This window comes from Montipora foliosa, chromosome 9, assembly GCF_036669935.1.
Source record: "Montipora foliosa isolate CH-2021 chromosome 9, ASM3666993v2, whole genome shotgun sequence".
In the NCBI taxonomy this organism is placed as follows: Eukaryota; Metazoa; Cnidaria; class Anthozoa; order Scleractinia; family Acroporidae; genus Montipora; species Montipora foliosa.
The window spans coordinates 15,771,757-15,787,030 of NC_090877.1; the positions used below are offsets into that span (position 1 = coordinate 15,771,757).

The 15,274-nt window shown below is 39.3% G+C and overlaps 1 protein-coding gene across 3 annotated transcripts in view; it reads left to right on the forward strand.

Annotated features, from left to right (window-relative positions):
* Positions 1 to 31: 31 nt before the first annotated feature.
* The window catches only part of LOC137970270 (cholesterol transporter ABCA5-like), a 63,402-nt gene continuing 48,159 nt past the window's right edge, over positions 32 to 15,274 (forward strand). For 2 of the 3 annotated variants that reach the window (XM_068816791.1, XM_068816789.1), the window contains exons 1-11: positions 32 to 670; positions 2,793 to 2,911; positions 3,573 to 4,127; positions 4,985 to 5,298; positions 6,089 to 6,144; positions 6,710 to 6,889; positions 7,777 to 7,883; positions 10,262 to 10,381; positions 12,616 to 12,754; positions 13,361 to 13,451; positions 14,811 to 14,950. In XM_068816791.1, the coding sequence (XP_068672892.1) occupies positions 118 to 670; positions 2,793 to 2,911; positions 3,573 to 4,127; positions 4,985 to 5,298; positions 6,089 to 6,144; positions 6,710 to 6,889; positions 7,777 to 7,883; positions 10,262 to 10,381; positions 12,616 to 12,754; positions 13,361 to 13,451; positions 14,811 to 14,950 (2,374 nt within the window). In that variant the 5' untranslated portion in view covers positions 32 to 117. The remainder of the gene's footprint in view (positions 671 to 2,792; positions 2,912 to 3,572; positions 4,128 to 4,984; positions 5,299 to 6,088; positions 6,145 to 6,709; positions 6,890 to 7,776; positions 7,884 to 10,261; positions 10,382 to 12,615; positions 12,755 to 13,360; positions 13,452 to 14,810; positions 14,951 to 15,274) is intronic. The other variant, XM_068816790.1, reaches the window with a different exon arrangement.

A 15,274-nucleotide genomic window follows, 5' to 3' on the forward strand; every position in this document is an offset into this window, starting at 1 on the left:
CTTGGGATCATTGTAAGTCCCAAGAGAAACTGGAAACAATGCTTATGCAAAATTTGGGGGGACAAACAAAAGAGTATTGTAGTATTTTTCGAAGAGCTCCGCCAATAATTAAAGCATATGAGAAGTTGTCTGCTCGATGAAGGCTGCATCTCGAGGATTTTTACTTCGAACAAAATGGGAGTGGTCAATCAAATCAAATATCTCCTCAAAAAAAATTATGTCATCAAAAGGAGAAACAAGAAGGAAACGTTGCAAGAAGTGTTGATTCCAATATGGTGGACATTACTTCTGTTTTTTATCAGGCGAAGTTTTAAGACTCCAGAAATGCCTGCGGTCAGCGACAGCCAAATACCCGTTGTTGATATTTTTTCACCACTGTCCACGAGTTTTGGATCGCAAGGAAATGAAAGCAAATCAGTCGTTGGATATGTGACAAATGGTCTTCCAAACGCACGTCTTGTTATCGAGCTGTTAAGGAACTCCTCGCAATCGGGAGTACGCTACAAGAAATTCAACAACTCGGATGACATGTTATATTATTACAAAAAACATGGGGAAACCAGCGGCCTTACGATGGGAATCGAATTTACCAGAGGCAAAAACGAAGGGCTGGCCTACACATTACTCCTGAGTAGGACGAAGTTTCCTAAACTTGAGGACAAGCTTGTTGGTAAGCAACAGGGATGTAGTGTGGCGATTGACTGGAACGCTAGAATTTTCAAATCTGACCATTAATTTAGCGATATTCTCTGTTTATAAAGAATTCTTTTAGTATTTAAATTTTGCCAACTACAGAACAAAAAAACCGGCTAAACTTCAGAATACCCGGCCACGATTGCGTGACATGGAATTAGCTTAGAAGAAAAGTATCCTAAACATTCATAACAGCTAACCTTTGGCCCTAATTAGGCCTAAAGAAAAGTTTGACTGCCAGTAGATCTCTGGTTGGCACAATAATGACAATAGGTGACCTAACGGTGAGTATCGCTATTGGCTTTTAAAATAACATTTCCAGTCTTTTTATGTTTGATTGAAAATATTTCTTTAGCTGCTTCATGTTTTTGAGCACAGTTGAGTATGCATGTCCATACAGAAAAGACATAAATCCCCAGGTGAATGCTTCAGGGTTATGTATCTTCCCCCCCCCCTCCCTACCGTTGTCCTTGGAACTGATCAGGGAATTTAGAAGAAGTGCTCTTGGTCCCAGAGCCATCTTTGAATGAATGGTTCTTGGCTCAAACCAGTTTCAACACTTCCACTTAATTGTACTATTAGAAGGATTGAGTCTGCAGTACTTTATTACAAAGCAACTGTGGTACCCATGTAAAGCAAGATTTATTGCCTAACAAAATGCGCTGAATATTTTGATTATTTTATTTATTTAATTTTATTTAACAAATTCGCCCAGGGGCAGGTAATATTACAATAGGACACGTAGTCCCCTACTAGGTAAATTACCCGACCCAACCCCTAAAAGAAAAAAGATACCACTCACTTACAAGCACCCCTTGCTACAAAAGAAGACAACTTAAAAAGAAACAAACTACTGGTACATAATTATTGTAAATACAAAAAAATTATGATAACGAAACAGATAGAGAACAGTAGGAACGTATGAAATGTTTCAACATGTACAACTAGTAAATAATTATGTTCAGATGACGACACTTCGGACAAACTAACTTGTAAGAGCGAATAGCCATTTTACTGCGATTTTCCTAATTCTGCGAAATCTCATCTTCAAGCGCCAATGGCAAGACTTTGGCTTCTATCAATCAAACTTTCAACACCAAGCCGTCAGAGTTGACCTCCTCTAAAAATCTGAGGGTAAATAATGATGCTTACAGTGTACTTACTTACTTACTTACTACAAAAACTATTAATATATTGACTAATACATACTTTCATTTGCATATAGTTCTAGCTTTAACTGAGTCCCTTAAGTCACAAATTTAAGTGCAGTCCTGCAGACAATTCACAGTTGTGGAGGTAGAAAGAAATGCCATAATTTCTTGTCTTAAGAGTTCATCATTAAATTTAATTGGATCTCAACTCCTGGCTGGTTCCTCAGAAATTTGAAACTAATTAAAAGTGGTTGTTGGTGGGTCCTGAATAACTACTTTACATGTAGTTCAGACCGAGGTCCCATGATTTGTGAGTCAAATGGTCAATGAGTCAATAAGTCATGAGTCAATGAGACTCACAGTCAATATAGCAATAATTTATTGATTACGCCTAAGCCCTCGTTTCAGTGATTAGGTCTAAGCACTCACGGAAATCTTAGTTTTCATTTTATGGGTTAGGGTAACTGCATTATACTCATTGACTGATTGACTCATGACTCATGACTCATGACTCATTGACTCATTGATTCATTGACTCACAAATACTTGATACTCGTTCAGACCTATAGAAACTAGCAGATGTTGTGGCTTTAAAAGTTAGGTCTTAGGTCTTGTGTGTGGAAACCTGACATACTTCTACTTCAAGGCTGGTTTTTGGGTTAGGGTTCTTTCCAACTGCTTACATTAATTTTGTAGTTTCCTACTGCTTCATGAAGTGTGGCATGAAGATCTTTCATTTTAGAAAATGTACATCTGGCTTTTATTTTAACTTCCAGTGCTGGGCAAGATCATTGGTACACTTAACTGTCTAGGCTCAACATTGATTTTTGCTCCTTTTGTTCTATGTTATAATAATATTGTTCTGTGTGTAGTAAAAGATACAATTTAGCATTGATTTAAGACTTTAGTCCCAACGTTTCTTCGTGGCCATAATTTTTATCCTTGCAGGTCAAGCCAAATGCCATGATATGACTAAAGCATTCATCCTTAATGAATGTGAAGCTAACAGCTATATTTTTGAACAAGAGGCAGCCTTACAAGCTAGAATTGATGCTGCCATCACCAAGGTAAACCTTAGATGCGACCAGTCTACAGATTTTTGTTTCTGTCATCCCATGTCATAAGAAAAGTGAATGTTAGTTAGTGTTTAATGAAAGAAGCAAGAAAACAACATGTTATGAAGCTCTTAGCTATTTTATGAAGAACTTCTCTTAGTCTGCAGTCAGTATGATTCAGTTTGAATTTAATTACCAATTAAACTTACCTATTTGATTAAGAAATAGTGCAGCTTCAGGTGACATTCAAGTACAGTGTATTTGAGGGAGCTACAATCTTGGACAGATTAAATGGAACGTTGAGACCACCCCTCCCCCCAAAATCAATGATGGGAAAATGGCGTGTTTTGGCCTTCACATGGCTTCATCCTTGATTAAGGGGGAAGGGGGCATTTCTGTTCCATTTTATTCTGTCCAAGATTGTAGCTTGGTGATCAAATTGGTATTGAGAAATCATTTCACCCAACAAAAACCTGGAGAACAAAATTAACACCATTGACATGATTAAAGGTACCCTGTAAACTTATCACTTTCTCGTTTGTGACTTAAGTCTGGTGACCAGCAAATTGCCATCACTTTTGATTCTTTTGGGAGTGCTTTGTTGGTGTTGAACCACATCTGTTGACACTGAATGAATAGAGTGGGATTGAAAATATTTTATTTTTATTTCCAGATTGAGACTAATTTGTCACACTATGTTGTTCCAAACATTCAAGCACAGATGATGCCAAAAGACTCCTTCACCCCATCAGTTCAAGCCTTCTCGTTAACTGCAGCACTTTACTTGGTGTTAGCCTTTGCGCCGTACGTCACTGTTCTGTCTGTAAATTTGGTCCAGGAAAAGGAACAGAAGCAGAAGGAATTGATGCGGATCATGGGCATGTCTGACATAGCTTACTGGCTTTCATGGTTCCTTACCTATGCAATCATTTTGTTTTTTTCTGTCATTGTTCTTAATGCTATCCTGGTCCCAGGGAAGTTGTTTGGGGAAAGCAATTATGTGGTCATGGTCATAATTTTTTACTTGTTTGGCTTATCAATTATCATGTTTGCCTTTCTGCTGACACCGTTCTTCAAGTCCGCCAAAACTGCAGGCACTTTTGCATCATTATTCACAATTATTTTGGGATGTGCAGCTGTCCCTCTCATCATTCTTGATGTTGCTGACCCTGGCAGATGGGCACTGTCTCTGTTATCTCCTACGGCATTTGCTGTCCTCGTTTCCAAGGTGTATAACGCTAGAGAATAATGTATAGGGCTGACTGCTTACAACTTAACTGTACACAATAGTGACTTTAATTTATTGATATAAGTTTAACCCATTGACACCTCAAACGCCTCTGTCTGGCGTTAGAGCAAAATTTGTCAAGTCTCATTCCCAGGTGTCAATAGGTTAATGCTTGCTTACTCTTGTCTCTAGTCTATTATGTCTACTTGTGGCCAAAGCTATAAGATCTGCAAAACAAGATTAGTATATTTTCTTAGGTAGTGATAAAACAATTACATTCTGCAAATTAATTTGGAGATTAATAGAACAAGTTTGTTATTATGCAAAGTTTGGCTCATCACATGCATGCTATTTAAACCCCATAGCAACACTGCTATTATTATAATAACAAGTATCAACGCAATATTGATTATTGATTATAATAATTGTAACCTACATGTATTAAGTGGTGACCATGTCTCAAACAAGTACATTGTACACTGTAACATTAAAAGTGGATGCGTGAAGACCTGAGCAGCAATAACTGCATTCCCTTTCATTCTCAACCTATCGTGTATCTCTTGGCACAATGTGAAAGTTTTGAAGGGAGAAACAATTCAGTAGTGCTATTCATAAGATAGTCCTGACCGCTTAATTACTGTGACATACAGTCAGTCAGGTGTCTCAATGACAGTCAGTGAACCTTCAAAAAGTTTTCAAAACTTGTCCCTTTTGCTTTAATTAATTAAGCTGTTTATTATTTCAGGCAGCTCATTCTCATAGTCATAGCATGCATGTAATTCTTGTATTCCACCAACATTATAATTTTTTTCTAAGGTCTTTAACATCGCATTTTATTTGTATTATCTTGTTTCCAGGCAGTGGATAACGAAGGTCTACAGTTTAACAATCTAACCACGAAAGGAGATTTTCCCCCCATTAACTACATCATCATGTTGGTAGTGGATATTGTCTTGTACTTTCTGCTGGCTCTGTACTTTGATGCAGTCATTCCTGCCGAATATGGCCAGCGCAAACCTCCTCATTTCATTTTCATGCCTTCATTTTGGAAGAGTTTGTTTCGAGGTAAGAAAGGAAATGCTCCAGCCAGGCAGGGCTCTGTACGAACGTGGGACAGGTCTGAGGACATTGAAGCTGTACATCCTGACATGCATGGAAATGAGGCAATAAGGTAACTATACAATACCATATTTTTCTCTCCGTCCTCTCTCTAGAATGCATGGCTTGAAAGTTTATTGATAATAAAAATTATTGAAAATTTATCCTCGAATGCTCATGTTATTTCTTTGAAATTTCTGTTGAAAATGTGAATGGCAAAGAGGAAAATTCTACTATTGGGCCATTACTATTAGTAAAGTTCTAGGGATTAATCAGTCCTTGTCAGAATTATTCCATATTTTCTGCAACAAAATCTTGTATCCAGCAACGTCAGAAATTCCTCCCAGGAAACCAACGGTGTCCTCATTTTACCCCCTCTTTCCATCAGTGCTCCATGTTAAGGGTATTTAAAGCTACCTAAAGCTACACAGAATGGAAAGAAGGATGTGAGGTCACTGGGGATCAAACTCGGGACCTCTCGCGCAGAAGGCCGCACGCTAACCAACTGTGCAGTTGATCCTTCATCATCATCATCATCATCATTTCTCTTTGCGCCAGTAGGCGCATAAGGCCGTCACGCTCTTTGCCCAATACTCTCTGTTTCGCGCTGCTGCCTTGGCCACATTCCAACTCTTCCACCCTGCTTTGTCTCTCTCCTTCTCGACTGTCCTTCTCCAAGTGGTCCTTGGTCTCCCTCTCGCCCTTCGACCCTCCGGCGTCCATCCCAAAGCTGTGAAACAATCATTCTCATCTTCTCTCCTAAGTACGTGCCCCAGCCAGTTCCACCTTCTCCTTCTTCTTGATCCTTACTCCTTCAAAACAATTAATTAATAGTCAATTAAATTTTCTGCTTGGCTTTGTAGCATTCACCAGTTGAGAAAGGTTTTCCACGGAAAAGATGATGTTGTTGCTGTTGATGGTAAGTGAAAGAAAAACGTAACAATTGAATGTCTGTTAAGTTTCAAAAATGACACCTTATCTCTTCCAATACTTTGCAAGACTTTTTTTTTTGAAAATGAGAAAGTTTGGAGTGTTCATACCAAAGAACAGGCATGTCAGAATTATATGTACATGTACATCAGCAAACTTAAGTATATGAAAATTACTTAGTTTGCCAAGGTATGTAAATAATAATAATTTATTTATTAAGCTAATTTAGTAAGATTGCAACCATTTTAATTATTACTTGTTATATTTCATAAATCAAAGACTGTATGGATTTGGCCCAAAAAAATACAGACCCTGCATTTGCAGTTTGAGGCATTTGAATGAAATATTATTGTTGTTGAGGCCGTTAATGTTATAATAATATGTAAAGCAAGCTGGCAATAGCTAAGGGGAATCGACATGAAAGGGCCTCACCTTGCCACAAGTTTATTAGCTCCGGCTATTACGTGCTCACCCTCATGAAAAAAAGACTTTATACTTACTTACTTACTTCTCACAAAAATTTTGATACCGGTATTTGTTATTCATTTGATAAGGAGTTAGCATGGATATTTATGAAGGACAAATTACAGCTCTGTTGGGGCACAATGGTGCTGGCAAAACAACTCTGATAGCTTTGATCACTGGAATGCTTCCTGTCTCTGATGGGTATGCAACAGTGTATGGTATGGACATCACAGATCCAGATCAGATGAAGAGAATAAGACTGCTAATTGGTAAATTCACTATGGATTTTTAGAGCAAGTTTCAATCGAGTGTCGTAAGACCAAAACCAAAGTAATTACTTTGGCCAATCAAAAAGGACGGAGACAATCCAATAAGTCAATCAAACCTCGAAGTAATTACACATAGCCGACACAAAGCGCAGGAAAATGTGCATGCGCGAGCCACGATTGGTTTTGGTGTCACTTCTGATTGGTTGAAAAGTGGCACGAGAAATTTGAACCAATCACTGAGAGAAGTAATGCAAAACCAAAGCAATTCGCTAATTACTTTCGACACTCATTTGAAAACTGCTCTATGGTTTGACAATTTATTAACAACCATTCCATGCAGCAGTAAGTGTGCATTGAATATGAGATGGTAAATAGTGCGCCGAGTTGGCTATAACCAGTCTCATATCCAACAAGTGCAAATTGTTTTATTAAAAAAATTTCATTTCATTCTGAACGCTTGGAAATTAAATCCAATCAATTTCCAGATTGGCGACGCTTGATTCAATCAGTTTCCATGTTATCAATATCTATTAATATTTTTAAATTTTCAATCTCAGTTAGTATTCTGGTTGAGGCTCACCCATTTTCATCAGCTATCTCTAGTGCTTAATCTGACTGGGTGACACAGTTAGGAACCATGATTGTTTTGATTTGCCTACATGACAGTGTTCTGTGGTTCTAGTCAAAGAGTCCACACAAATTACTCTTGCTCACCATACAATGTAAAATCTCTTAGAACTCAGTGCTTAGAGCATCCACACAGATCTTGGAGGGATGTAGGTTAAATTCCATCTGGGACTTGGGTTTTTTCTGTATCTTTTGCAGTTGATGTATTGATCACAGTTTGATGTATCATTGTTATCGTTATTATTATTTTCTTTTTTTAGGTGTTTGCCCACAACAGAATGTGATATTTGATTTTTTGACTGTGAAGGAACATTTGGAGTTCTATTCAGGCTTGAAGGGAGTTGCAAACGGTTCATTAAATTCTAAGGTGACAGGCTGTTGTTTTTCATTTGCGCACCAAAACTCAAAATTATGTTTTCTGTTGGAGCACTGTCTAGTTGTTAGGGCCTGTGATTTTGCTATAGTTGCACAAGGCTCAAATCCAGCACTGACCACCTTGGTCCCAAATTAACTTTCACTCTTTGTAAACAGCCAAGTGTTTGTGCCAGTTGGGGTTTGTGGCATGTTCTATGTTTTGTCTGATTACTTAAAAGTGAAGTGCCAGTGAACTAGTTGGCTAATTAAGGGCCTCCACAGACGAGGCAAGTTGTTATTGACGACTATTTCCAGTCGACAACTTGACTGAATTGCAAAGTTACTGTTAGTGTTAGGAAATGCCTTTCCACACAGAAAAAAGTTTAATTGTTGACAGCTGGTATGTTATGCTGGAACCTGGGAAAATAGCAACAAGAAATTGAAGAACCAATGACTATAGAAATCATTTGTGTGTTTGTGAAATAGACTTCAGTTATCGATAACTTGCTCACAGACAGAAGAAAGGGAGGGATCTTGACAAACTGCAAGCAAGGGAGCCATGCATGCAAGTCATGCTAGTCTGGCATTTAAGGCTAACAAAAGGGAGTTGTAGATATCAAAAATGATGGCTGTGTTTGTCATGGACAACTACAGCAGTTTTTTTTTTCATAAGGAAAACTACTTTGTTGTTGATGTCTTAATTTTTTGCTGTTTGCAGTCAACAACGTGATTTACACACGCAATGTTTGTAATCAATAACTTTTTCCTATCGACAGCGAAAAAGTTATTGTCGGTGGCTCCATAGACAATAACTTGTTTTCATTTTGAAAGCTATTTACCCACAGTAAACATAAAAAGGGTTTGTTGTGTTCTCCCAAAATGTTGTTTGAAATGTTGAGCCTTTAAACCAGCAATCATAGTAGCTGGCAAAAGATATGGGACTATTACTGAAATAACTCCAAAATTTAAAAATACCCTGCAGTTAAAAATCCTTAACAGAGTAATGCAAAGAAGTTTGTGAAGTCGTCACAGGGATAAGCACCCAGCCTGCAGAGCCTTTCTTAACTCAACGAGAAAGAAAGGACTCTGCAGAAATTGTGTAAGGTCTTTATTGAGTATGTGCAAGCCATTGCTTGGAGACAGTTTCAAATCGAGGCCAAGTCTCAATCGCACTCCTAGATGCCAAATTGATTTTGGTACTGAAGGCTTCATTTTCACCTTGTTGAAAATATGATGTGTTCGCTGCCTAAACCGCTTTGAATGGAGTGACTAGCACAGAAACTTGGGCCGCCGCGACTTAAAAAATTTGACACGATATCTGCAGAACCTCTCTTGTTCGATTCGCCCTCTAGTGAGGTTTAGAGAGGCTCCGCTCGCAGGATGAGGCATAAGATGCAACTCTCTCCGTTTCTTGTGAAAAAAAAAAAAAACAAAAACTCCCAATTGGCTTACAAGTTTTTGCAAGTTGTGCTTTGATCATTAAAAGCGGAATCCCTGGGAAAAAAGGCAAAATATAGGCTTAACCCATTAACGAGTATAAAATCGTCTGGCATTAGACAGATTAAATTCATAAGTATGGGTGTTTCAGGGTTAACAGGGTTAAAAGTAACAGCAACATTATGAAGTTAGTAGCAGTTTTACTTCAGTCTTGAAACTGCTTAGGCCAATCTTTCCAGCTATCACAATTCAAGTATTTTTCAGCTTACTTTGGCCTTGTGGTGCACTGCATTAACAATAGTAAAATACTAAAAACCGCTAATATGTAGCGAACGTTTCCAAAAACCGATTACATCTATTGTAGCTATATTATTAAACCGTAAGTCATTCTTGAGAGACAGGCAGCATAATAAAAAATGTCATTTTTTCATGAAATCCGTATTTGCAACAAAGCTTGATCTCAACTGACACAGTGACAGGTGCATGATTACTGTTTCCACTTAAGTATTCACCTTTTATGGGCCACAAGTTGTCAAGTTTGCAAAACTGGTGGTCAATTAACCCATGGTGTATCAAGTGGTATTAATGAATCCGTTCGTGTTGCAAATTGCACTTTCGCCTTGCAAAGCAGTTTGTGACATCATTTGCGTATTGCTTTGCTTAGAGTATGTTAATTGTCATCTGGTAAATGTGGCCAGTTTGGCAGTGAAGTTATAAAAAAGCTTGTGGTGGTTGCAGCCACAAGAAGTGTCACAAGTAAGCTTATTAAAAGAAAGTTGGCTGAGGGCTTGAAGACGTTGATGTAGATGTAGACTGGCTGTTTTTCCTTTCAAAAGCAAGTCACTTGGGGAACTAGCTCTTCTTCAAAATTACCAAAGCTGAAGCCTCGATTCTCAATGGTTAGCCTATATCTGTTTGTTACTTATTTTCAACTTTTTTTATATTTACCTGAAGATTGATCACCTCCTAAAAGATATCGACTTGTTTCACCCACAAAACATGCTATCAAAAGAATTGAGTGGAGGACTAAAAAGAAAGCTTTGTATTGGAATAGCACTTGTTGGTGATCCGAAGGTAAGGTGGAATGAATACCGGCAGAAGCTCGTGACCTTGAAGCTTTAAACTCTGGTTCAGCCCTGGGGTTTTTTGACTTTAAAAATCTCGTCATTTGGATGTAACATAGCTCGTGCATTTTCCCACGCATGCAGCTACGATCTTGTTTTTGTCCACATTTGGGCAGAAAATTGGTGTCTTAAAATCCTCAGCTTTGTTCCAAGGAAAAGAGTTGCAATTTATACACTTTAAGGTCATTTGCTTCTGATAACGGGGCATGGCAGATTTAAAACACTTAGAAAGTGTTGCCTTTGTAATTACGTCTGCAAATGGGTAGACTTTTAGTTCTTCCCTGGTAGTAAAGACTATAAACCGCAGGCGCTGTCTCACAACCCTTTGATGTTCATTGATTCTATGGAACATCAGAGAACATCCACACCATTTGCAAGGAGTATGGCATGGAGTTCCCTATGTTGTGGTCCGTCCTTGTAAAAGGGCACATTAGAGCGAGTTTCAATCGATTGTCGTAAAACCAAAACCGAAGTAATTACTTTGGCCAATCAAAAAGGACGGAGACAAATTATCTAGTAAACCAATCAAAACTCGAAGTAATTACACGTAGCCAACACAAAGCGCAGGAAAACTTGCACGTGCTAGCCATGATTGGTTTTGGTTTCACCTCTGATTGGTTGAAAAAGTGGCGAGAGAACTTTGAACCAATCATTGAGTGAAGTAATGCAAAACCAATGCAATTCGCTTATTACTTGCGACACTCAATTGAAAACCGCATTATAGTGATTTGGCACTTAATTAGCTGTGTTGTGCAATCGTCACCACACCAGTGACGGGCACATGAAGCCTGCCGCACACGGTGAGGAAAGAGCTGAGCACTGCCTCGCGAGGCGGTTTGCTCAGCTGTTTTCTCACCGTGTGCGAGGAACTTTTGGTGAGAAATTGGCCTCGCGAGGCCGTGAGGAAAAAATCAAACATGTTTGATATTTTTCGCCTCGCGAGGCAAATTTCTCATTGTGTGCGGCCATCGTGAGAATCGAGTTGAGCTTGCTCAATGAAGCATCCAATAAAAATACATGGCATTCTCCCGTGACTACAGTGACGTCGGAATTTCGTCCTCCGACACCATCCTGAACCGCTGGAGTCACGTGAGTATGCCATGTATTTTTATTGGCTGCTTGATTAAACCAAGCTCAGCTCGATTCTCACGATGGCCGCACACATTGAGGAATATGTCTCGCGAGGCCAAAAATATCAAACATGTTTGATTTTATCCTCACGGCCTCGTGAGGCGAATTTCTCACCACAATTTCCCCGCACACGTGAGGAAACGGCTGAGCAAACCGCCTCGCGAGGCAGTTTGCTCAGCTCTTTCCTCAAGTGTGCGGCGGGCTTGACTCAACTAAACTAGGGTAATATTCTAGTGCTGCAATGAGCTTGTTCTATCTCTTGAATAGCGGGAAGGCCAGATTTCCTCAGAAAAATCTTTTTTAATCTTCTTGCGCGCATACTTAGAAATTACTGTTTTTGTGGCTTAATGAACTTTTGCTGCTAACTTAGGGGTCCAGGGATGGCGCAGTGCCTCCCAATAATGTGGCCCAGGCTCGATTCCCAGATTTGGCGTCATAATCTATGTGGGTTGAGTTTGTTGGTTCCTTACTCTGCACTGAGAGGTTTTTCTCCGGGTACTCTGGTTTTCCCCTTTCCTCAAAACCAACGTTTGATTCGGATTGCGTTGATTTGTTGATTTCAGTTTACAGTGTCCCCAATTAGTGCTCCAGCGCTTGAAAACTAAATACTTAAAGTTCCTTTCCCTCCCTTTGCCATTCTTCACTTGACAGTAAAAATAATCTTGTGGGTTACTCTAAATGCCTTGTGCATGGTTGTCAGCATTCTATCTCAGTCTTCAGGGTTACGTGCTTCCCCGGTAGCACGATATATTAACAATCACTCTTAGACAAACGGACTGACTCAAAGCTTTGGGGAAGAAGTCAGCAGTGACATACACTGAAATCATCATTTCATTTCCTAGGGGCATTATTCTTTTATGCTACATCTATGTATAGAAATTGCTCTATTACCACCACATCACAGTTGTATTGTAGAGGATACAGAGATACCAGAAAACATCATTTTCCCTTATTTCCGGTCCATTGCTCTTAACCTTCGTTTTCGTGTACTAAGAGTTATTGTGAGTCCACTTTATCAATCTTTAGTGGGAAACATCTTTGTTGTCCTTTAAGGTGGTGATATTGGATGAGCCCACCAGTGGAATGGATCCCTCGTCTCGGCGCCTTATGTGGTCATTGTTACAGGAAAAGTGCAAAGACAAAGCAATTCTGCTTACAACGCATTTCATGGATGAAGCTGATATTTTAGCTGGTAAAATTCTGATTTCGCCATACGTAGATTTCGGACTGTTGCTTATGGTAAACATAGCCTGACTTATTGAGGTCCTGTTATTTGGTCCAAACTTGACAAATTTATTCGATCGTCTGGATTGTTGGACATTTTTAAAAAGCGCATCAAAACGGTTAATTTCACAACCCTGCCGGACAATCCTTGTAAAGACTGTCTTTTATGTAACAATTAACAAGTGTCTGTTATATACATTTCTCAATACTTACACATGTACTTATATTATATATTTCTATTTTTTATTAGTTAGTTAATCGTAGTTAGTTGTCCCCAATATTTTTTATTAGTGTACAATGTACGCTAGTGATTTTTGACACAATAATAAATTTCTTGCTTGCTTACTTACTTACTTACTTACTTACTTACTTCTGTATCCTTGCCTTGCACCTACGTCATTGGCAGCCATGTTAGAGTACTGAACAATAGAGAAAAAGTCTTTTGGGAATTTGGCTCTATTATTATGCAAAACGCGAGTGACATTTTGCTTTTGTTTTGTACACCAACCAACCAACCTTACAGCTAGTAATGCAGTAACTGGCTGACAGACTTTTTTTTAATTCTCTTTTACAGATTACAAGGCTATCTTGTCCAAGGGAAAAGTTCGCTGTGCTGGCTCATCGCTGTTTCTTAAAAATCGCTTTGGGATTGGATACCATTTGAAGTAGGTTAACGTCTGTGAAGTTGCAGAGCTCGCCTTGTATTTGCAAACTGCTTCCCGGGAGGGGGGGGGGGGGGGAGGGAGGTTATGTGCGGCCCCAAAGGGTATGGTGTATTAGCTACACCAAGCTACTCTAAAAATCCGAGGGTAAGTAAAGATGTATGTATGGTCGGGTATTGTTTGTGCATTCAAGTCTTGAATTGGGTATGTTTTTTCAAAGAAGCTACTTCTTCATCATTAGGCGATGAGACCATCAGCAAAAGCCCTTTTCAAATTATGGCATCAACGGTGAAACGGCGGAAATAGATCTGAAACAGGGTATCAAATACTTGGCCAGGTCTGAAATAGGGTTGGGAAAATTGCAGATTTTGGTCTGAAATAGGGCAAAGGTTACAGGAACGGGTCGCATACCCCCACCCAGTTTTTCTGGGAGTGAACCCCCAAATTGAAGATAGGGTGCGGTTCTTTGGGGTGATCCGAAAAAGGATCATTGATCCAAGATCACTTGGATCATGGTGCATCAAAGGAACCGAAGAGTCCATTCCTAGAGTGGATTCATCGGTTCCTTTGATGCACCGTTGTCCAAGTAATATTGGATCAATGATCCTTTTTCGGGTCATCCCAAAGAAACGCACCCTATCTTCACTTAAGTGAACAGTGCACATTGGGCAGGTCAAGTGACAAGTCGATGGATGGTATAAACTTGAACTTAACAATTTTGAGAGGATCTACTAAATTTGTTAGTGTCACTCACAGTGGTTTCAATAAACACCGACAGCTGAGGAAGAGTGTCGAGTACTTAACTAATAGAAGTTGCCTACTTTTCCCCCCTAAAATGAAGTAGTTAAAGACAGATTCTTTCACCTAAGATTAAAATTCATTTTGACAGTGACAACAGCTGGTTACGCTACTCAAAGCAATTTCCTTAAAAGCCCTGTGTCAGCGAAGGACGGGCAGGTACAAAAAACAGGTCTCTCTCTTATCAACACTGAAACAAACCTGGACATTCATTTAAGCTAACCTTAGGCCTAAGGTTAGCTTTAATGAATGTGCAGGTTTTTTTTTGTATTGATAAAACAGAGACCTGTGTTTTGTACTTGCCGGCGAAGGACGCGTTAAGTTGTTAGATTGGAACAGTTAGAGATGATGGTTTTCACAATTACAAAATGATCTTATGTTATTTTCGCTGCCATCCATTGCTTTTTTTCCAGCTTCCTTTTGAGTTGGAAACAACGGTTCTTATATTATATTCGGAGATACCACCTCTGTTAGTACCCGAAATGTTTAGGTCACAGAGCCAACTAGGGCTATCTTTCTTCCTAAACTTGGTGGACCTAAAAGGAGGATGGTTTAATTTTGCAGCATGGCGCTGGCAGATGATTGCAACACAGACAATGTGACCAAGCTCGTTCAAAGCAAAGTGCAAGGTGCGAGCGTCATACGTCACCATGGCAAAGAATTGGCATTTGCGCTTCCTATGCAGCAAGTATCCAGTTTACCAGGTAATTTGTCATACTGATTTTATGCCTTAAATCCCTGTATGACTTTTATAACGTGGCAAGCAAATGCGCACAATCTAGTCCAGCATCACAGTCTTGTTGAGCACGGTGATATTTAAGAATGATCATTCTGTAGCACTGTAACTTAATATCAACCTTGTGTGGCCGAGCTCGATAGGTTGTCCAGAAATGCTCACAATTAGATGCGCGCGGATTATGCATGATAAAGGTCTCGACTTGTCCCCTTGCTCTTCTCTCCAACTTCAACCTCACTCGTCTCTAGGAATACGAACAATAATTATTGACCTCACAAAGCGTCCCCTGAAC